This window comes from Parasteatoda tepidariorum, chromosome 8 (genome assembly GCF_043381705.1).
Source record: "Parasteatoda tepidariorum isolate YZ-2023 chromosome 8, CAS_Ptep_4.0, whole genome shotgun sequence".
Lineage (NCBI taxonomy): Eukaryota > Metazoa > Arthropoda > Arachnida > Araneae > Theridiidae > Parasteatoda > Parasteatoda tepidariorum.
The window spans coordinates 31,419,497-31,441,794 of NC_092211.1; the positions used below are offsets into that span (position 1 = coordinate 31,419,497).

A 22,298-nucleotide genomic window follows, 5' to 3' on the forward strand; every position below is an offset into this window, starting at 1 on the left:
ATATATATACCCCTCTACGGCGGCACCCCCCTCCCTGCGTATGCCAGATAGTAATGTCCCTAACGTCGCGTGCACGGGCCAGTCGCAAAAATAATTAAGTGTCCACCACTGTAACACGATACGCTTCCGGGACTGGCACATCGAGCCATTTCCGCCTTACATAATTGCGTGAATTCATGGTCTGGGCAGGAAAAACCGACGAATTTCAAAAGTTTGGCTGAAAAACACTTTAACATTCTTGAACAGAAATTTCATGTAGATCGTAAAGTAAGAGAGCGAAATTGGTTGTAAATCTATGAATGACATACCTCTTTCTACAATGTAAAAAATTTTGGATCAAGTTACGTAAAAAGTACCCGCACTCAAGATACCAGTACTTTTGCCCCTCCCCAGAATCCAATTTTACCTTAAAGGTTTATGGAACTAAAAATCTGATATACTGTTATTTTTACAGCAATATTTACTATAAAATCACTGTAGTTAAATTAATATGAATGTAAAAATTTCGGTATGAAATTTTACCGTAAAAATGAATTTCACTGTAAATTAGATTTTACGGATGCTGCAGTCATGCTGCCTGTACTTTTGCAGTAATTTAGTTTAACTGAATGTATTTCAAAATACTGAAAAATAAAGGTATAGTTACATGCAAATAAGCTTCATGTTTGCAACGACATCATTAGAATCAATATCTTTCTGTGCTTCATCCAAATCTTTGTTACAGCCTTGAGAATTATACACAGAAGCCAAATTACACTTTGGATCACTTTTTATGGCTAAAAAATTATAATAATGGTACTAAATATAAAATTATAAGAATAGTAAAATTATAATAATTTATTATAAGAGTACTACAACAATTCATTGAAGTTCAATAGATGACAAAGAGAATTTAATATGGAATAAGGATTTAACCTAAGAATACGTCAATACGTCCTAAGTAAAAGATTGGGATCTTAACGAATACAAGACTAAGCGTTTTTTTTTCGATCCGATTATATTTTTGATACTATCAGGTCTTTTAAACAAGTCTGACAATAGCAAGAAAAATAAGGAAGCATGCAGCGCAATGTCATGAACGTAACATGTAAACTTTATTTTTATTTCACTATAAATAATTTGGGAGCAGAGATAGACTGACGTTGGTTTTGAAGAGACTTCAAGTTACTTTTGGAAGTAATTAGTGTGGTTTAATAAATTAATATATATTTTATAGTTGTCTCTATTTCTATTTAAACCTAATCAAATTTGTAAAAAAATTATTGATGATTCTGCTTGTCTAAACCCAGACTTATCGGTAATTTTCTGACATTATAAATTTTTAAAGGTAAAAAAAATACTTGCTTATTTATTTTAATAATTAACGAGCATTGTAAATATGTACCCTTTTAGATAATTAGAAATTTCTCAAAATTTAACTCATTTTGTGTCCAACACACAAACTATCTTTCATAGTCAAACTTAATGTCAACAAAAATGGAGAAGATAGAAAATCAGATGTATTAACAAGGTTGGGAAAAACCTTGAGAGTTTGCCAATGAATAGGTTAACTAAAGAGGGAAACGAATCGCTTTGTAGTTGAATGATTTGGGAGGCCATAGTCCAACATGAACATTAGGTCCAATGAGTAAGTAATAGTAACTTATTTTGTAAATATATTGGCATAACAAAAGTTTTAACATTTATGAATTTTGTTTATGATCCCTTTTCTGTACCAAATAGCAAACTCTTAAATGGCCAAATGGCAAAACATCAAATTCTTAAATGGCAAAAGACAGTGTATTATAAGTTATGATAAAAATTCACATTGATAATCACTTTATTGGAAAATATTAAAACATTTTTTGTAATTATCAATATTTATTAAAGTTTTGTTTATAATACTACTTTAATACTTTACTACTGTGTAACAAAAAAATTCACTTATACGAAACAAAAATATTCACTTAGATATGAAGAAATTGTCTTGTTTTTTTATATGGACCTACTTTTTTTTCAAATGCAAGATTTCGTCAGTTTTTTTAGATCAACAATAACTATCTGTTACTAATAACTGTAAACAATTGTGATATGTTATAATCTTTAAGCTACTAACGTGCTATTGCAACCATGCCAATTTCGGAGACAACGCGGTAAACTGGAACCCGAAAGATGGCAAAATAGCAACCATAAGTTTCTACTTTCGAAACATTTCCCTATCTTTCTTTTTTTTTTGCTCTTTATAAGCGTTCGATGCGAAGGTAAGTGAGAGTACAGTTTGTCTACTGTAAGAACTCCCCTCGTCGCAAAATCTGAGGCAGCCTGCTGATGTGGAAACACCTGTCCTAAACAATGACCCCACACACCTACTTCAAATAGTTATACTTCGATACCATAGTCACCTCCACGGAGCCAGACGAATGGCTAGGAGAGTTTTTACTTTCGACAAACTATACGGAAATCCAAATATGGAATTTACTGACTAGTGAAAAAGATGCCTACAAAGATACAACATTTTACCTGATAGTCGGGAATGTAGCAATTGTCACTTATTGAAGCTTTATTTTGGAAAACAGGTTTTTCTTGGAAAGCAATGCTATAATTAACATGTCGGAATCAGAACTTGAAATTGATTCGAGGAAAGCCTTATCCCGTTATTAACATCAGTAATTTATAAATTTCCTTTAATATTATTTTTCTTTTTTTTCATGCATTCACTTATTATTACTGTTATTATTATTTACAATTGTATTATTATTTATTAGAGTTAGCTAACCGGGATAGCACTGATGGCATTTTTTTTTTGTGGCGGCTGTTGTGTTATGTTGCCAATAAGGTTGCGATGATACATAAGTACCATTTAGAAAAAATACACCCATGATACAACCATTTATTATGAAACTTATGATTATTATATTATTATGGCGTTTTATATCACCTTTATAAGTTTCTGTTCCTTCTGTGCAGATGTCGATAATAGCTGAATAAGCTTTCTCGGCTACATCAGCAAACCCTGTACTACATTGAACAGCGGCATTGCGTTGGCACAGTGCAATATCAGAGTAAAGTCTGAAATAAATATAATATTACTTCAGTCCTATTTCTTAGTAAAGTCTGAAGTAAATATAATATTACTTCAGTCCTATTTTTCAGTAAAGTCTGAAATAAATATAACATTACTTCAGGCCTTTTTTTCAAAAAACGACACTAATCATAAAGTCAGAAGAATAAAAAATACTACATAAATTAATGCTGTTTTTCGGAGGTTTCGTCGTCACATAAAATGATGCTCTTTTGCGAATAATATGCTATTTTCATAGCTGCTGTGAGTTTGCAACAGTTACTCATGTCTGTTAAAACAAGTTTCACCTATCTAATTGTGGATTTAACTCACAAAGCAGAGTATGCTAAAAACCAAGTACACAAATAGTCTGGAACGCATTTATTATTACTTTCAATGGTTAACTTAAATCTAGAATTCTAATTGAATATACAAATATATATATAGGATCATCATCTACAATCGGCCATCGGCCAAAGACTCAAAAGATGAGTGGGCTGCCCATCCCTCTCCACCGCCATGAAAGAAGAAATTGTTCGTTCTTTTATAGATAACGATTTCGTACGTCACATTGATTGAATGCTTGTTTCTTGAATTCCCTTTACTTCCATCCTGGAAACGAATCTTAAAAAAAAAACTCAAACACTAAAGTTTATAACTGGAAACTACTAATTTCCACACTAATTCTGAAAATGGCGCAAAACGTGAATATGGAGCAATTGTTGTTGCTGTTGTTAATTTACTTCGCACTAGAGCTGCACAATGGGCTATTGGCGACGGTCTAGGGAACATCCCGGAGGATGATCCGAAGACATGCCATCACAATTTTTATCCTTTGCGGAGGGGATGGCACCCCCGCTTCGGTAGCCCGACGACCTGCGCAAAAGGTCGAGTAATTAACGGNATGCATCAGAAGACTGATCCAAGTGGTCACCCACCCGCACACTGACAGCAGCCAGTGATGCTTGACTTCGGTGATCTGCTGGGAACTGAGTCTTAACGATCAGTCCACTGCGGGACCAATATGGAGCAAAGGCACAGTTTTGCGGAAATGAAAAGCTTTTGTGGTTTAATTTTTTAATATTTAAAAACTTACTCCAAAGATGCATTATCTGGGCTCGTAAAAGTTTGCTGAAACTGAGAATAAGGCAGTAATTTTCTTCTGGGTGGAAAAATGTCGCTAAATTGGCAATTTTCAAAAAAAGTTTAATGACGCTTAAAATATTCATATTCGTCCGCTCTAAAGACCAGATAATTCCTTACAGGAAGATGACTTTTACAGTTTAACATCTTCCTTTTGCTTTAAGTGTTAGATATTTGAACTTTTTTATTTTTCTTGACGACAGAGCTTCGAAAAACCATGTTGGAAAATTACTTTAAATTACCAAAAATTGATCTCATTTTTAATGAATCTATTAACTACAGTTTAACTATATGAATTATTTGAAAAATAATAATGCAGATTAAAGATATGCTGGCATCACAAAATACAAAATTTGTAAAAAATAAGCCCGAAATGTATTTAATGCTTTTCATTTCAAATTTCTTTTTCTTTTTTTCTTTTTTAATTCACATGAGCACAGAAAATCATATTGTCTGGGAGTTGCAACCTTTTACATGTTCATAAGGTTTGCAGATTTTTTTTCAGAAACATGCAGGGTTTTTTCTTAAAAAAATAAATAAAGTACATCATACTTAGCCGTTGTAGTCCGATATATCTAAGTTGTGATCTATTCTCATGAACATATATAATGCCGTGGTGGTCTAGTGGCTAGAATATCGGAATAACGGTCCTGTCCGGAAGGCCGGAGTTCGATTCTCGACTCCGCTAGGACCCACCGAGTACGTTGCTGGTAAAATCTGTGGAACCGACCGGTGGAGATCGAACCCACGAACTCTTGGATAAGGGCACAGTGCCCTAATAACCAGGCTATCCCGGCCTTCCTGATACATTTATCAAATCAGAAGTGTTAAAGTTGCTAACACGTTTGGCAACTTTTGAATACAGTAAATTTATTAAATTTACTACCAACCGCCTAATAGTAAAGCGATATTTTTGGTAGTTTTACCGTACAGTCATCAGTACTCTGTGACAAAAATTATGTCGTTCCCTAAGCTTCGGAAAATGAGGTAAAGTTGATAATATTCTGTTAGTTGTGATCATACTTTTTCTCAATATGCCATTTGCATCATAAAATTACGAAGTTTTAAATATTTTATTGAAGGGGAATCAAGAAGGAGCAATTGTGACCAATAAAATAAGTTTTACAATTTTAAATTATGTTGCTCTGCTTACAAAAAAATAATAATTGTTTAAATTCCAGAAAAATATCTATACTTCTTAAAAATTATTCATTTTGGAGTCTTTCACAAACCAACTTTATTTAAATGTAAAACGTACTGGCAAAATTTTTCATCCTCACTTCCTGGGTCTTTACCTCTTCGTTGTTCAGCTACATTGTTAAAGCAATCTCCAACTGATTTGCTGTAGCATGCATAATCACAAGAAACTAAGCTTATTGACACTAAAATAAAAATGAAGAAAATTAACTGTAACTTGCAAAATCATAAGAAACTAAGTCTAAGAGATACAGAAATAAAAATGCAGAAAAAGAACTGTAACAGTCAAAATCATCCTAAGTCTAACGATGCTGAAATAAAAATATAGAAAAAGAACTGGGCAACATCACAAAAATCTAAACCTAAGATTCTGAAATAAAAGTATAATAAGGAAATGTAATGGTTAAAATTACAGTGACCTAAGTCTGAGAATGTTAAAATAAAGATATAGATAAAGAAGTGAACAAAAGCATAAAAACTTAGTCTAAGATATATCCGAAATAGAGACATAGAAAAAAAATCTGAAGTGGATAAAATAGCAAAGGTTTAAGAATACTAAAATTGAAATATAGAAAAAGAACTGCAAATGAAAGAAACACTAAGCTTAGCTATCTATGCAATGAAGATAGCTAAGTTTAATTTTTAGTTAATAATTTAAACTAAGCTTACCAAAATTGTAGTATTGTAAATAATGAAAAATTAAGGTATTTTTGAAGTTATACTTCTTATGCGACTTCCAACAAGGTTGCGTTAAACGTTTAACGCTACATTTTTATTGGCCGGGAAATCACGTGGTAGGATCTAGTTTTCCATCATTCATTTCCATATTGTTTTGATTCTCACTAGCATAAAAATAATAAAAGTCATAAAATTATTGTTTTTCTATAAATATTTTTTTAGTTTGTTTTGATACACATATAGGGAAGTATTTTTTATTTTCAAATTTAGTGGATAACAATTGTAAAAAATGAGTGAAAACAATCCCACGGACAATGCGACGTGTTTAAGGTTACGTCAATTTACGTTAAGGTTACGTCAATTTACGTCTCTTGTGAATATCAATTGATTGATAGGCTTTCTCGTCTGAAATTACATTATGACGCATTCACATACATTATTAATACAAATACATTTTCCAGGGCGAGACGATGAGGCAACCACAAGCACTTCCACTGGTTCAAGAGGTTCACGAGGGAAAAATGTACAATATTACCGTGATTATAGAGCACGGAAGAGAGCGGAGTAGGAAAAAGAGTCGTTGAATAGAACTAGTGATCCTTCTACGACTGCTGATTCTTCTACAATTAACGTTGCAGGTTGCGAAGTTTAACTTCGTCCACGCGGAGGGACTCTACGCACTATTTTTTTTAGTTTTGCATTCTTAATATATCCATGTACTTTACATTTCTTTTTAAACTGCCTGCACTCAATTCATATTTATTTCATATACTGTAACACGATGCATTAAAATGTAATATCAAAATAAATTATTCATCTGATAACGTAAAATTACTTACAGCAAAGAATAATTCCTTTGAACACCTCCATTCCGATATCATTTGCTGGAATGTTTCAGAAAAATATTATGAAGAAAAAAAATATGTTGTTGTTAGAAAAAAACGCAGATGGCAAAGATTATCTTATTAGTGATAAGGGTTATTATCTTTTAAACATTGAAGTTCCGCCAAAACGTTCTTATGTTATATCTTTTCCACAAGAGTACTTTGTGATGATATTAGCGTTTATTTGAAGGGCAGTTTTACTCAGAAACTATGTCATGTCACCAGCTATAATGTTTTAACTGAATTTGGAAGTAAAGAAAACATTCTAAATATTGATTTCATGCCCAAATGTTTTTAGCCGATGACTAGTTAACTTAAAATTGTAAGTGCAATAGCGCAATTACCATGGGGATTTTAAAGTGATAGNTTTTTCTATAAATATTTTTTTAGTTTGTTTTGATACACATATAGGGAAGTATTTTTTATTTTCAAATTTAGTGGATAACAATTGTAAAAAATGAGTGAAAACAATCCCACGGACAATGCGACGTGTTTAAGGTTACGTCAATTTACGTTAAGGTTACGTCAATTTACGTCTCTTGTGAATATCAATTGATTGATAGGCTTTCTCGTCTGAAATTACATTATGACGCATTCACATACATTATTAATACAAATACATTTTCCAGGGCGAGACGATGAGGCAACCACAAGCACTTCCACTGGTTCAAGAGGTTCACGAGGGAAAAATGTACAATATTACCGTGATTATAGAGCACGGAAGAGAGCGGAGTAGGAAAAAGAGTCGTTGAATAGAACTAGTGATCCTTCTACGACTGCTGATTCTTCTACAATTAACGTTGCAGGTTGCGAAGTTTAACTTCGTCCACGCGGAGGGACTCTACGCACTATTTTTTTTAGTTTTGCATTCTTAATATATCCATGTACTTTACATTTCTTTTTAAACTGCCTGCACTCAATTCATATTTATTTCATATACTGTAACACGATGCATTAAAATGTAATATCAAAATAAATTATTCATCTGATAACGTAAAATTACTTACAGCAAAGAATAATTCCTTTGAACACCTCCATTCCGATATCATTTGCTGGAATGTTTCAGAAAAATATTATGAAGAAAAAAAATATGTTGTTGTTAGAAAAAAACGCAGATGGCAAAGATTATCTTATTAGTGATAAGGGTTATTATCTTTTAAACATTGAAGTTCCGCCAAAACGTTCTTATGTTATATCTTTTCCACAAGAGTACTTTGTGATGATATTAGCGTTTATTTGAAGGGCAGTTTTACTCAGAAACTATGTCATGTCACCAGCTATAATGTTTTAACTGAATTTGGAAGTAAAGAAAACATTCTAAATATTGATTTCATGCCCAAATGTTTTTAGCCGATGACTAGTTAACTTAAAATTGTAAGCGCAATAGCGCAATTAACACGTCATTGGTCAATAAGATTTGGGCAAAAAATGACGAGTCAACTCGTCATTGGTCAATAAGATTTGGGCAAAAAATAACGAGTTAACTCGCCATTGCTCAATAAGATTTGGGCAGAAAACGACCTTTTAACTATTATTACTATAATATTACATACTTAGTGTAACAAATTTAAGTAGCGCTAGAAAGTATGCATGATGACCAAGCAAATATTATACTAGTATACCAGGACATCTCAAGTTCGTGGAACTGGTATTTTCTGAAGAAACAAGGTGCTAGTAGAATATAGAAATCTGTCTGATTTATTTTCAAAAAAATCATAATTTTATAACACTAGATGGTGCTATGACTATATTACTCCAAAGGAAAATCACAAAGCGTATGACGAACTAAATTTAAGAAAAAGAAATTAAATAAATAAATTAAGGTATGATCAGGTGCTTCGAACCCTGAAATCCGTACTCACGCACAGTGGGCCAGCATCCAAGGTTTCATTATATTATTACGTATTCATTATAGTATTTCGTTAAAAAAAATTTCAAAATTTGGGGTTTTTTAAAACAAAAGTAAATAAGTTATACACTGAAAAACAAAATTAATGGATAAAATGTACTAAATTACTTAGATGAAACACAAAAATTTGTCATACTATTATTGACGCTAATGATGATTGTTAGTATTAGGGAAATTGATGCAGTTTTAATAAGCTCCAAAGATACTAATATGGGAACAGCGCGTATTATTATGTTATCAATACTGTATAGTTTTAATATAAATGCTGTGGAAAAAAGGTTTTTTTTTCCTGGAAAGGGATACGTACCGGAGGAAAAATCGGACAAAAAAATTTCTAATTCTTAAATAAAATTAAACTTTAATGACTCCGAGACCTCTCGAACACTTTAATATAATAAGTTTATATAATCTGATACCAACAATATTTTTTACTTTATGTGTTAGTAAAATTAAACGTTATAAGTCAAACAAAGTTACTCATAAAAATATTTTGATTCTTCAATTGATGTTTTTAGATCTATATTTTAGCATAATTTAGTTTTTATTACTGTTAAAACTTAAGAAAAAAAATTTCAAATTATTTCAGTTTTTTTTTTAGTACTTCAATAAATTTCTTATTAATATCAATGGTAATCATCTTTTTACCATTATATAAATATTTATTTCAAAATTGATAAAATTGTTTGCACTATAAAATTAAAACACAAATAAGGAATAAACACATTATATAAGACTGTATAAAGCACAATGGATAGTGATAGAAAAACTGTTTATGATTATCACGTTTAAGTAATTCTAAAAAGCATCATTTTATCAGATACCGTTTTCACAAGATAAAAGCCACCTGGCTGAATGTTTGATCTCTTAAATGAAGATCTGGTTTGTTAGGAAATGAAGGACGTTGCAATAGTGGTTTGTGATTACTTTTAACTTTGTAATACTATATAGCCGTCTACTAGTTTAGATTAAATGCTTATTCTATCATAAAATGAATTTGCATAATAATATTGTAGAACAAGTAATTTATTAAGATATCCGACTGGTTTCGACGATTTTTTTAAAATATAAATATAAAATTTTAAAAAACTATTTTATTTATTTTATGATGGGGCAAAACTTATAAAACCAGCATAAAAATTATTATTATTATTTTAAATGACCATTTTAGGTTTTAAAAAAATACGACATTTTCATGCATTATGGTAAGCACTGTAAAAAAATTATCGCCTGAAGCAAAAAATACTTTGAGGATTTTATTTAGAAGGATATCAACTGTGTTTTGAACTATTATCTTAAAAGAAAGTGCATATACTTCTGAGTTAAAGATCAATGTAATTTAAATAAAATAATAAAAATACTTTGAGGATTTTATTTAGAAGGCTATTAACTGTATTATTTTGAACTATTATCTTAAAAGAAAGTGCATATACTTCTGAGTTAAAGATCAACGTAGTTTAAAGAAAATAATAATAAAAATACTTTGAGGATATTATTTAGAAGGCTATCAACTGTGTTTTGAACTATTATCTTAAAAGAAAGTGCATTTACTTCTGAGTTAAAGATCAACGTAGTTAAAAAAAATAATGAAAAATGTCTGCACTTGTCTTTGCGAAAAAACGTACATAAAAATGAAATTCTGCATTTTTCGCTCTGCCTCACGTTCAAAACAAAAACATAATCAAATGCGTTCTATGTGTTCTATAATCAAAAACGCTCATAAAAAAATTGTCGACAATCGTAGACAGGATGGGGTATTGTGTTTAAGGTGGTTTAAAATCTGATTTTAAGAAAAAAGCATTTAAAGTCTTATAATCATTAGTCTATTCACCGTCACCACCTTACGCAAAAATTACATAACTTTGCAAGCAATTAGAGTATAAATAAAAAAAAGTATTTTTAGAAAGCTAAGATTACAGGGATTCCATATTTGTAATAAACATTCGAAATTTTTGCCCCAAATTATGTTTTTGCACCAGTCAGATAACTTTAATTTATTTATGATTCAGTCAGAATGCCTATTATATATGAAACGCACTTATCCCTATGTTGCATGAAAAGAAAACTCTGGTTAAATTACCGTACTGTATTGAGACAACGAGTTTCAGGCATAAAAAAAAAATTCTGGTTAATAAAACCAAAAAATACCAGAATTTAAACCGTTCTCTTGGTAATTTTTTTGTTCATATAACAATGGTTTACACGAAATTCTGGTGTTCTAAATTATATTTCGTATTACCACACATTTAGCAATAACTACAAAACTGAAAAGTAAATTTGTTTGAATAAATGGTTTTTATTCTATGTTCTGAGATATAATAAAATTACCAAATTTTACCACATTTACCATGTTTTCTTTCATATTATGAAATTTTATTTTATTATTAATGCACCTAAAATTATTACAAAAGCACTTTGGTAAAAATTGTCGAGCTTTTTGGTGTGTTTTTTTTTTTAAGTGTGAGAGTTAGGTTCATTACCTCGAAGTAATCTTTGAGTTTAGATTCACGTTAAACTTTTGCTTACTTTCAAACCAACTTCAATTTGGAAAACACAGCCAATTATTTAGGCAAGAAAGTAGTTTTAAGTTTGTCTCTTAACAAAAATTTCCCTTTTTTCGAATATGCCTCTTATAAACTATATCTTTGGAATCATCCAATTCAATCAAAGGGAAAAAAAGAATAATTTCACTGTTATGAAAATATACTCAAAAATCAAAATTAATATTAAAGGCAAATAAATTTCAACCACTCTCTTGGCTAAACTATTGGGAGAATATATTTTCCAGATCGCAGCTAGCCCATCAGTAATCCGAATCTGTCGAATAAACGGCATGTTTATTCTGAGAGAGTTTATTCTAACTAGTAATTGAAATATTCAGCTGCACGAGAAAGTTAGTTATTAATACAAGACAATGCAACAATTTAATCAAAAATTATTAAACTGCTCCATTGTTTATTTATTTTCATTTTTTACTCTATACGTTTTATTTCTGATAACTGGAAAACATAACAATTATATTTTAAGCATTTTATGCAGACATTCTTTTTATCCGAGAATACCATAGTTATAATGATGAAATTATAATTCAATACCTTATTCATAGATTTTTTTTTTTCCTTTTTAGGAAATGATTTTTAAAGTTAAGTCTTTGAAACAAGTTAAAACTATTATTTCTTAACTTTTACTATTATCCTTTCTAAAATGAAGCTTGGTTATATCAGTTAAGTATTACGAGTTAAATTATATATGTCATTATTTTAATGTAGTTTTTAGAATATTCCATATGCGTAACAAACTTGAGAAGTGCTTTCAAATTTACTAAATTAAATTTTAAATTAAAATTAGTATAATATGTATATTTAAACAAGATAAATCAGCTGTAAATTATACTACACAAAAAAATTAGAGTTGCTTAATTTTATCTTCGGACAAAAATATCATAACGAGTTAAATAAAAAATAACTAGCTGGTATATGCAAGTCTGACAAGTTTTATTGCACTATTATATCAACAATGCATATTACTTTACAAAATAATTTTTGGTATTTTCTCTTTCCAGAAAGGCGTGGAATCACTTTTTATTTTTTTAAAGTAATATTTTAAATATTTATTTAAATCACATTTAGGCTGAATTGAGTAGATCGCAAAGACAAAGCTGCAAGTTCATCGGTGATTCAATTGCAGACTGAAATGTTCTTCATGTTAATTTACATGCAAATTTTCAAATTTCTCATGGCCATTCCGATTTCTGAAACTTCTTATTTATAGAACGGTGAATCCCTTTTTTATTTTTATGAAAGAAATATTTTAAATATTTATTTAAATCACTTTTAGGCTGAATTGAGTAGATCGCAAAGACAAAGCTGCAAGTTCGCTGATGATTCAATTACAGACTGAAATGCTCTTCGAGTTAATTCACTACATTATTCCAACTTCTGATTCAGGCAAGTTTTGATGCTATCCACATGCCTAAAATATTATTAGAAAAAGGAATTATTTGAAAAGACAGAAAAAATATTTTCATGATAGAAAAAAATCACATAAAAACGAAATTGCAGATGAAGACTAGACAGATAAGAAACTAGACATTACAATTAACTATGGCGATACTATCATGACAAACTTTACCTGTTTTAAAAATTCGCAGAACTTCTGCTAATTATGTATGATATACTTATTGGATATCAAAACCTTTGAGTAGTTAAGATGCTTACATCTCAATTCTGAATTGGAGTTCTACGCCTAATGGCACCACTAGTCAGAATTATTTCCTAATCATTAGGTCATTCAATTATAAACTATTTCATTATCTAATTTTATTGAATATCCCTTAATATCATCAATTGATATTTTGACCTGTTCCCGGTTGTCAAAAGAATGATCTAATCTGAACCAAATCTCTCTGTTGGCTAACAGTACAAGCCTTAATCAATTTCTGACAGCTACAAACAAAATTGATATTCAAATAGAATTTTGAAAAATTGAAATTTTGGATTTAACCTAGAGCTGAGTGCTTGATGAAAATACAAGCTATAATTGTTTTTTATATTTTGCTGGCAAAATAGACATCCATTTTGTCCCCATACGAGATTTTAAATAATAAAAAGAAAACTCAAACATGTCAATAGAATCTTCCGTCGCTCTACATAGTCTCCATGTGACATGCTTTTCTCTACACGTTTTTTTTCTTACCCTCTCTACATTCTTTCATGAACATAAACCGTTTTTCCTTTTGATCTCCATATAGGATCGAACTATTTTAACTTCATTTAACTTTATTTTGTCTTAATTTTTATTTATTTAATTTGTGCCTCAAAATACAAAATTTCTATCCAATATTACATCTTTTCTTACTTTAGCAATGGCGCATATTATCATATATATTGTGATGAAGTGATCATGATATATTGTGATATAAGATGTTTTCTTCATCTTTTAATTTTCCAAATAGAAATAAACTTTCTCAATACTAATAAACTACTTTTATTTGCTAGTACAATGCTTCAATTTATGATATATTTAGAATCATTTAATCCATAAATTCAAAAATAACATCCTTATATCATTTTTAAATTGTTTCTTAAATACGTTTTCATTAAAAATATGAATTCAGAATTAAATAGCTTGGTTGGTAGGGCGCTGGACTCACGTTTAAGAGAGCAGATGTAGTAAATGGTGACTGGCGCACGTTAAATCTGTCGGGACACGAAGTCTACCATGTTCCCATAGCAAATAAATACCTTCGGCGGTACTGAATTGGAGATTAATTGTTCTCTGGTTCGGGTCAAATATACGATCTATGGATGGATGTAAGAATGGGTCCACCCAATAAACGAGTGTGAAGTATGGGTGCGGCAGAAGTCGAATTCTTGTCCATAGATGGCACCACTGGAAAACAAGAACAATCGCAACCCTTCTGCCTTAATAGCTGATAACAACAACAGCATTCAGAATTACCTGCAAATAATTTTGTTTTCCTCAACATCGTCATTGCCTGGTAAATTCCTCATATCCTTACTTAACTCAGTGTAACATTCTCCGGAATCTTGTATTGTTGCCATGATGCATTGCTCGCCATTTTCAATAGCTGAAATATCGATAACAGTTTTAAACTTTTTAACAATAGTATAAACCAATTTATACATGTCGTAAGAATGGCAACTCTTCGATTTTTAACTATAAGTTACTAATTTATGCATTTTTAACTATACTAAGTTTTTAACTTAAGCTTTTCTTATTTAATACTGATATATATATATTNATATATTCAACAATATTAAATTACTAAGTTGTATATCTTTTTAGAAAACTTAGTTACTAAGTTTCTAATAACTTAGTAACTAAGTTATTAGTTACTAAGTTACTAATAACTTAGTAACTTAGTAACTAAGTTATTAGTTAATTTACTTAGTAAATAAATTGCTTACTTGTGAATTTTTAACATCGCTAATTGACTATCGTATACTTTTACTATCTTATGCTAAATGTGAAAAAAAAAGAATATTTAATACAGTAACAACACAACTAATAGTACAATAATAATAGTACAATATATTAACTAATTATTTATACACGCGGTAGGAACACTAAATTACCATCTGTTTTTAAAAATTACTCGTATACATTTTTAACAGCACTATTATTTAGCTTATGTTTTTTTTTATTATATGCTAACACATATGTTTTAAACAATACTAAGTTACTATCTTATATAGATTTTAAAAATACTACTCTTCTTACTTATACAGATTTTAAAAATACTACTCTTTTTACTTATACATTTTTATCATTACTAAATTACTAACTTATGCATTTTTTGTAATGCTAATTTATTATCTTATTATTTTATAATGATACTAAGATAATATAGCAAAAAAAATTATTAATACACTGCGCTATATGTTTGTTTAATTTACACTTTACAAGCTTATAAATAGTTATTAGAAATATTAATTTTTTTACCATTATATGACTGAGTGCCTACAGTACACATGTCAACTACAGTACTAAGAGCTTGTCTTGCAACATTTTCAAATCCAGTATTGCATGTAATGGCAGCAGCTAATTTGCATTGTACTGTAGCAGTTGTTCTTCTAAAATAATATCATATAACAAAGAAACATTAAGTGTCAAAATTATCATTTCTTTTCAAATTATTTTCAAAATTTAAAATTTTTCCAACTATTATATACTGTGCAAATTAAAGGCAATCTTTATATGTTGTTTAGTTAAATGTATTAGACACTGAAACGCTCTTCAATTTGCCTGTACCATCAATAAGCGGTACCACAGTTTAAGGTAACGAAAAAAGAGGTACCAGTAAAAAACAGATCATTACAACCAAAGTGTCGTTGGTTTTACAATTGGAGATTTGGATAATTTTCTCGTACCAAAAACCACGCACTTGCGAACTGCAAGGTAATAAGGGTTAAAAAAAAGTCCACAATTTAGTTTTAAGCAAGTCGACAGGCCAGTGTAGGGGTCAGGGAACGGGCATTGCGAGAGAAAGGTTCTGGGTTCGAATACCGAGCGGGCCATGGATGTTCTTTCATTCTCTGTACTATCTGTCCTTTCTGTGGGAGCAACGATGGCCCACCTAATAAGGTTCCCCTGAAAGAGTGGCTAACAATTCTGCCCTTTAGATGTTTGTATGATGAAAGGCCATAAAGGCTCAAGTGGGCATTGGAAAAAAAAAAGAACGTTTAAAACAATAATTTACGGTGCTTAAACCATTCATTTTGCTTCGTTTTCCCTTTCATATTATATAACTGTTTTCCAGAAATTCTGGTTTTAAAAATTATAGTTCTTATTACCACATATTTAGTAAAAACTAGAAAACTGGGAAGTAAATTTAATCGATGCCATGTTTCTATGCCATGCTCTAAGGTATCAAGTTAAAATTACTAAATTTCCCTCCTTATAAAAAATCATATTTTGTTGTTAATTTTCCAAATATTACTACCAAAGCGCTTCTGTAAAAAATGCTGAGCGTTTCGGTGTTCCCATAAAGTCAGAAGCTTGGTAAATTTTGCCCTATTCTGGAAGCTTTGACCTCACTCAGTACAATAAAAATCAGTTCATAACAGTCAATGTATCTTACAGATGGTGATTTGGATAATTTCTCGTATAAGTAACACATACTTGTGTGTAATTAAATTAGAAATGCTGTTCAGAAATTAGTGAAAGACCAGAAGATTCTTTGTCTTCTAATTTGGGCTTAAGACTACATGACAACGGATTTATATATTACAAGCCACACTCCCGATATACGAATCCACTTTTCAGTTCCGAGGCATAAATAAACTAAAGACGATTTTATATTTTTGTGTACCTAAAGCATAACAGCTATCACGTGTTGAAAAATATTTCAATTAAGCACACTGAAATTGTGACACGTTACTTACATTTTTAATGCTGTAAATTAATGAAACATACCTGCAGTAAGTCATGTTTACTCCATTTTGTTCCTGGAACCATTTCATTTGACATTCTGATGCAGAATCCTTGTAACAAATGTAATCAGAAGCTGCTGTGCTTAATAGCACTGAAAGAGTAAAGGATATATCAACGATCAACATTATTTATTTTGCATTGTAAAAACAGTAAAAATCATCGAAATAACTATTAAAAAAGTTTTTAATGTTATCGAAAGTAAAACAATTCTAAATTAAGGGATCTGGATAAAGTTCATATTATTAATTGCCAAATCAAAATAATCATAAATTAAATAAAAAATCACCTAACTATCATTTTTAAGAACATAAAAATTTGCGAAATATGTAATAATACTTCGTTTTTCCTTAATTATTTTTTGTTATTTTTTTCATCTTATTTTAAATATAATTTTCGTATACATGTATTCAGCACGGTGAAAAAATCTGGTACATTTTTTGTCCTTTATAAAAATAACATATTCATTTTTTTTAAAAATAAAAAACATAATTTTAGTTTTAAAAATCAAAATATACGGTATTTAAACTACTTACTTGGTAATTTTTATTTCTCTCACATGAGCTATAAAAATTCCTGACCAAGTTACGGTATAAAGTACCGGCACTTTGGGTGCATTCTCGGTAGATTCCATGCTACCGTAAGATTCATTTTTATCGTAAGAAATTATAGCGTAATTTTTACAATAAATATATTTAATTAGAGTGGTTCAGTAATTTTAAGGAAATTATTGCTGTAAAAGTTGCGGTATACTAAACTTTTTGTTCCGTAAGATGTAAAAAAAAAAACATCAATAAAAAGAAGTACCGGCACCCTGAGTGTCGATACTTTTTATCTGAATTTGATTCGAAATTCCTTACAGTGTTAAAGGTTTACCGGAATTTCCGGTTTTCAAAATTATAGTTCTTAGTAACACACATTTAGTAAGAAATTCAAAACTGAAATGTAAATTTTATCGAGTAAATAGTTTCTATCCCGATTTTAAAGTTTTGTTGATAAAATTAGCAAATTTTATCGAATATTATAAAAAAATATTTTGTTATTAATTTTAATAAAATCACTACAATCATAGTTGCTCTTATAGATCCAGACATACGGTAAATTTTACAATGTTTGTACAATTTTGACCATACTTTTTTAGTGTGAATAATTTTAATAGTATTCTTCCATATAATTGACATAATATGCAGAGAGTAGTTTTTCTACTTACCAAAAAATAGAATTCCTGCGTATACCTTCATGGAGTAATTTTTGAATGATATGACGAATTATATACTTGAATAGTTGAATACCTCTATTGGGAAAAAGTGAAGTAAAAAAATTGAAAATGATTGTTTACAAAAAAAAGAAAAAAAAAGCACAAAGCTAAATGTTGTGACAGGTTTCTATTGCTATGAAAACAGAAGAGAACTGCGAAGTGTCATTTTAGTAAAGAATGGCTTTTTGCTTTGTAAGATGATTATTATATTATTACATACGGTGTATGCTTATATTTAATAATATCCTAAGCCAATATTAAATAAATAGCCTTTTTTGAGCGGAAAATTCATTAAAATTGTTTAACAAAAAAAAAAGTGTTCAAACAAGATGGGGAAAGATTAACGCAAGTTCTTAAGAAAATATTTTACTGAAATTATAAGCTTTAAAATATAAATATTACACCAATGAATTTTATATAAATTACAATGCAATAAAATACAAAAATATATTTTTGCCAGTAATTAGAGCATCAGAAAATATATATATATATAAAGGAGACACCGGCGTAATAACATCGCGTCAAAGGGTTAAGAGAGTCTCTAAATTGCTTCACATTTCTCTTGGTAAAGCTGGTAGCATTGTTTATATTTCATGTCACAAAATTTTTCATTGTTTTATTTCAGGCTGCTTGCTAAAAAAATTTACGCTTTTTTTTCATTACATTTCTTAAACAAAATCATATAAACCCAAATTATTTCCTGCAAAAAAGATTAAACATGTTTTGGTGTAAGCAATTTAAATAAAAAATTAGAAACCAAAGACAAGTAAAAAGAAAATTTAAAGATATGTATGTTAGCAAAAACAGCACTTCATCAAGGAGCACACTGCCTGCCAACATACAAGAATCTTTCTGTAGTCAATGGTTAAACCAAAAGCTGGCTGTGCCTCGAGGCTTCATAATGGATTAACTAAATAAGAAAATGCATTCAAAAAATCAAATATTGAAACAAAAGATGAAACTTCAATGATACACAAAAACATTTACCATTTTAATTTATTAAAGTATTTTTCTTTAAGTTTTTTCTTAAAATTTGTTTTAATCAATTTCATACTTTGATTGGATATGTTTTGCTGTTTCATTAAAAGATATTCTTCGGTTTAACAAAAATGATATTGAAAAGTTTAAACTAATAAGAAATACAAGCTTTTTAAGAGCTAAAGATTCAAATAGCAATATGTGTAATAGTCAGAATAATACCTTTCAGTTTAATTAATAGTAATCAGTTTAATTAATAGAATAAAGGGTTTTTATGCCATGCTCTAAAATTAATAAAAGTACCAAATTTTATCAAACGTTATAAAACTATATATAATTATTAATTTTGCAAAAATCATTACCGAAGCATTTGATAAAAATTCCCGAGCTTTCTGGTGCTCCCATAGATATGGAAATACGTTAAATATTTCCATAATCTGGTAATTTTAACCATGCTTTTCTTTTCTCAGTGCATAAAATAGCCGTAAGAACCACAACTTTATTGCCCCATACTACAAGTCTCTAAGATATGCATTTGCTTCCAAGAAATTGAAACTGAATGAATTTGTAGCGTAGTTTCGTTTATTTATATTGTCAAACTATTGCTTTAATGATTGATGTAAATCAAGTGTGTAGGGCAGAGTTCTTTATTCTATTTCTGAAAAAAAATCGCGAACAAGAAATGATTGCGAAATTACCATAATTATTTTACACTTATTATGGTCTGTCATAGAGAATGATGGATAAAAATCTGCAAGCATAATTAATGCATAAATTGATGATAGATTAATAACGTAATTCTTAGTAGTTATTTGCAAGAAGAAGTTGTAGATTTTAAATGCTTGGAATTGTTGTCTTTATAACTAGAAGTAAGATAGCTTTAACTATGAACTAAAAAAGCTTATCAAAAATTATGAAGAAGAAGTATAAAACACATTTTAATTTTTTTTACACAATTTTTTATCAAAAAGATAAAAGTACTTTAATGCGTTGAGCTGTGCAAAGTAAAAAAAAATCCTGAATAAATTATGGTAAAAAGTACTGGCACCCTGAGTGATCATCCGTAAAATTAATTTTACCATAAAATAACTTTAGACTGTAAAATTTTATACCATTTATTTTACAGTAATAGTTATTAAATTAAAGTGATTAAGTGTATTTAGAATAAGTATTATTGTTAAAATTACGGTATATAAAAGTTTTTGTTCCAAAAATATTTAAGGCAAAAATTATGTTTACAGTAATTTGATCCAGGATATTTTTTAGTGCTAACAATATAGTGTCTAACTCCAATATTATTAGGAAGGTGCCGATTTTTAAAACCAACAGCTCTTCAGCATTGTTTCTAAGTAGGTATTTCATAAAAGTTCTAAAATTACCACTAGATGACAGATATATTAGACTATATTTTACCCACATAGACCATGGCATGCATTTTTCACTTAAACCATGCTGGAAATGTGACAAATGCGGATTTTTTTATGAAATATTTCTAAATTTTTATTTTGTTATTTTTGAAAATAAAGTATTTTCAAAAATAACAATATAAATTTCAATATAAATTTCGCCACTGAAAAACAGAAAACTCACCTTCTGCCTTTAAAATTGGCTTGGATTTACATAGCAGGTTTGCTGATATTAGTTAGTGGCATTAGTAACAACAGGAAAGATATTACCATAGTGTGCAATATTATTACAAGGCTTTTTTCCTCCGTGTGGGATCCTAGTTAATTTTACTATTTGGGATTTTAAGCATCATTTTTATTCAATTTTAATTCATAGACTATTTGTAATAAGATATTATAAGAGCTTATGCGTTGTATAATATGAGGTGCGATATGTTTAGTATAAGTAAATGAAAAACATTTTAAAAACTATGTTTTCTAGTAATCTAATTTTATTAGAATTAAGTTACAAAACTCTAAACACATCAACACATCGATTTTGACACGCTTGAAAAACTTTGGTCGGTGTTTGCAATTTATAACAAAAATCATGTTCCTTTCGTTTTTCATTTCAGGTTTGACAAAATTGATTTTTTTTTCTACTTTTTAGTGCAATTTGAAAAACATAGTTTACTTATTGAATAATCTGATTAACTTGAAGTAAACTGATTAATTTAATAAAAACGAAACAGTGTAATTTAACTTGAAAAAAAAACTGCAGGATTCACTGCTTGAAAAAAACTGCTGTTTGAGATTACAGTGATAAAATTAAGAATGCATAGTGCTTTGAATTTATACAATAAAATATAACGGCATCAAATTTGTTTCATGAACTGTATTTAATATCTATTTCATTTACATATACTTTCAGAGCACAGCAGACATTACAATATACTAGCATGGTAAAACAAGAAAGTTTGATGCTGTTGTGATTTAAATTTCAGCTTATAGCTCTATATTTTATCTTGCCAAAATTTCAAAGCATTCGGTAATAACTATCTACCAATACTTTTTTAATCATCCTTAAAAAATGTACATAAACTTAATTCCAAGGCTATTGAAGTTTCTATGACATGTTTGAATGCGTTTTGTGTCGTATTATTGCACTTCACGAATTTTTGAAACAAACAGTTCTTAACGCCATTTAAATGCCTGAAAAATAAAAATAATACAATTTAGAAGATAAAAACACAAGACATAGCAAAATTTAATAATCCAAAGCAAATATTACAACAGTTCATTTTTCCGATTTCAGAGAAGCGAACGGAATACTTTTAATTTAACAAAATCTCGCAAAACCTAATCAAAAACTAAATGATACATGTTTTTCATAATGTATTGTATATCTTACATTACATAAAAAAAACTCAAAATTATGTTTTTACAAAAGCTATCGAATTTCTTTTCTCACAATGGCAGTGGCTATCTGAAACAAACAATAAGCAAAAAGGGAACTGGTTATAAAATGTGGACAAACAAGCTAAGCCTTATTTTTTGTCTTTTTGTTTTTAAATTCATCAATTTACGAAGATAACCTAATATTTTAGAGCTCAATTTTGTTTTAGTATTGCTTAATGATTTGAGCAGAAGAGAGAGAGGCGTTTTAAAGAAACTCAAGAAGTTCCAATTTTGTACTGCTTGAGTTTAATGATGTTATTTATCGATACATCCATTTTTTTTATTTCTGGAATATTAACTCTATTTTTATTGACTTGGTATTGTTTCACTTAACAATGAAATATAGAATTATTTCAACAAATAAATTCAATTTATTAATTTTTTCAAAAAACAAAAAAATGAAAAAATAAAATATATA

General features: G+C 29.3%; 3 protein-coding genes across 3 annotated transcripts in view; all 3 read right to left on the bottom strand.

The window, feature by feature from the left end:
* The window catches only part of LOC107441708 (uncharacterized), an 8,714-nt gene extending 1,679 nt beyond the window's left edge, over window positions 1-7,035 (bottom strand). Inside the window, exons 1-4 of the mRNA XM_043048868.2 lie at window positions 6,898-7,035; window positions 5,442-5,565; window positions 2,918-3,048; window positions 647-776 (exon numbers count right to left, since the gene is read on the bottom strand). Coding sequence (XP_042904802.1) covers window positions 647-776; window positions 2,918-3,048; window positions 5,442-5,565; window positions 6,898-6,928 — 416 coding nt within the window. The 5' untranslated portion in view covers window positions 6,929-7,035. The remainder of the gene's footprint in view (window positions 1-646; window positions 777-2,917; window positions 3,049-5,441; window positions 5,566-6,897) is intronic.
* A 5,460-nt stretch (window positions 7,036-12,495) lies between these two features.
* On the bottom strand, window positions 12,496-18,159 carry LOC139426314 (uncharacterized). The gene is made up of 5 exons (XM_071184609.1): window positions 18,012-18,159; window positions 16,787-16,895; window positions 15,314-15,444; window positions 14,309-14,438; window positions 12,496-12,820 (listed from the first exon to the last, which is right to left on the bottom strand). The coding sequence occupies exons 1-5, from the start codon at window positions 18,040-18,042 to the stop codon at window positions 12,775-12,777; spliced, it is 447 nt and encodes a 148-aa protein (XP_071040710.1). The 5' UTR covers window positions 18,043-18,159; the 3' UTR covers window positions 12,496-12,774.
* Window positions 18,160-21,321: 3,162 nt separating this feature from the next.
* Window positions 21,322-22,298, bottom strand: part of LOC122270636 (uncharacterized) — a gene marked incomplete in the record, with an annotated part of 5,697 nt that continues 4,720 nt past the window's right edge. Inside the window, 1 exon segment of the mRNA XM_043048858.2 lies at window positions 21,322-21,634. Coding sequence (XP_042904792.2) covers window positions 21,496-21,634 — 139 coding nt within the window.

Coding starts and splice junctions, on each gene's coding strand:
- LOC139426314 (XM_071184609.1), bottom strand. CDS start 18,042: ATGAAGGTATACGCAGGAATTCTATTTTTTG. Junction 16,896..18,011: donor CGCAGGAATTCTATTTTTTG/GTAAGTAGAAAA, acceptor TTACTCTTTCAG/TGCTATTAAGCACAGCAGCT. Junction 12,821..14,308: donor GAAAACAAAATTATTTGCAG/GTAATTCTGAAT, acceptor ATAATATTTTAG/GCATGTGGATAGCATCAAAA.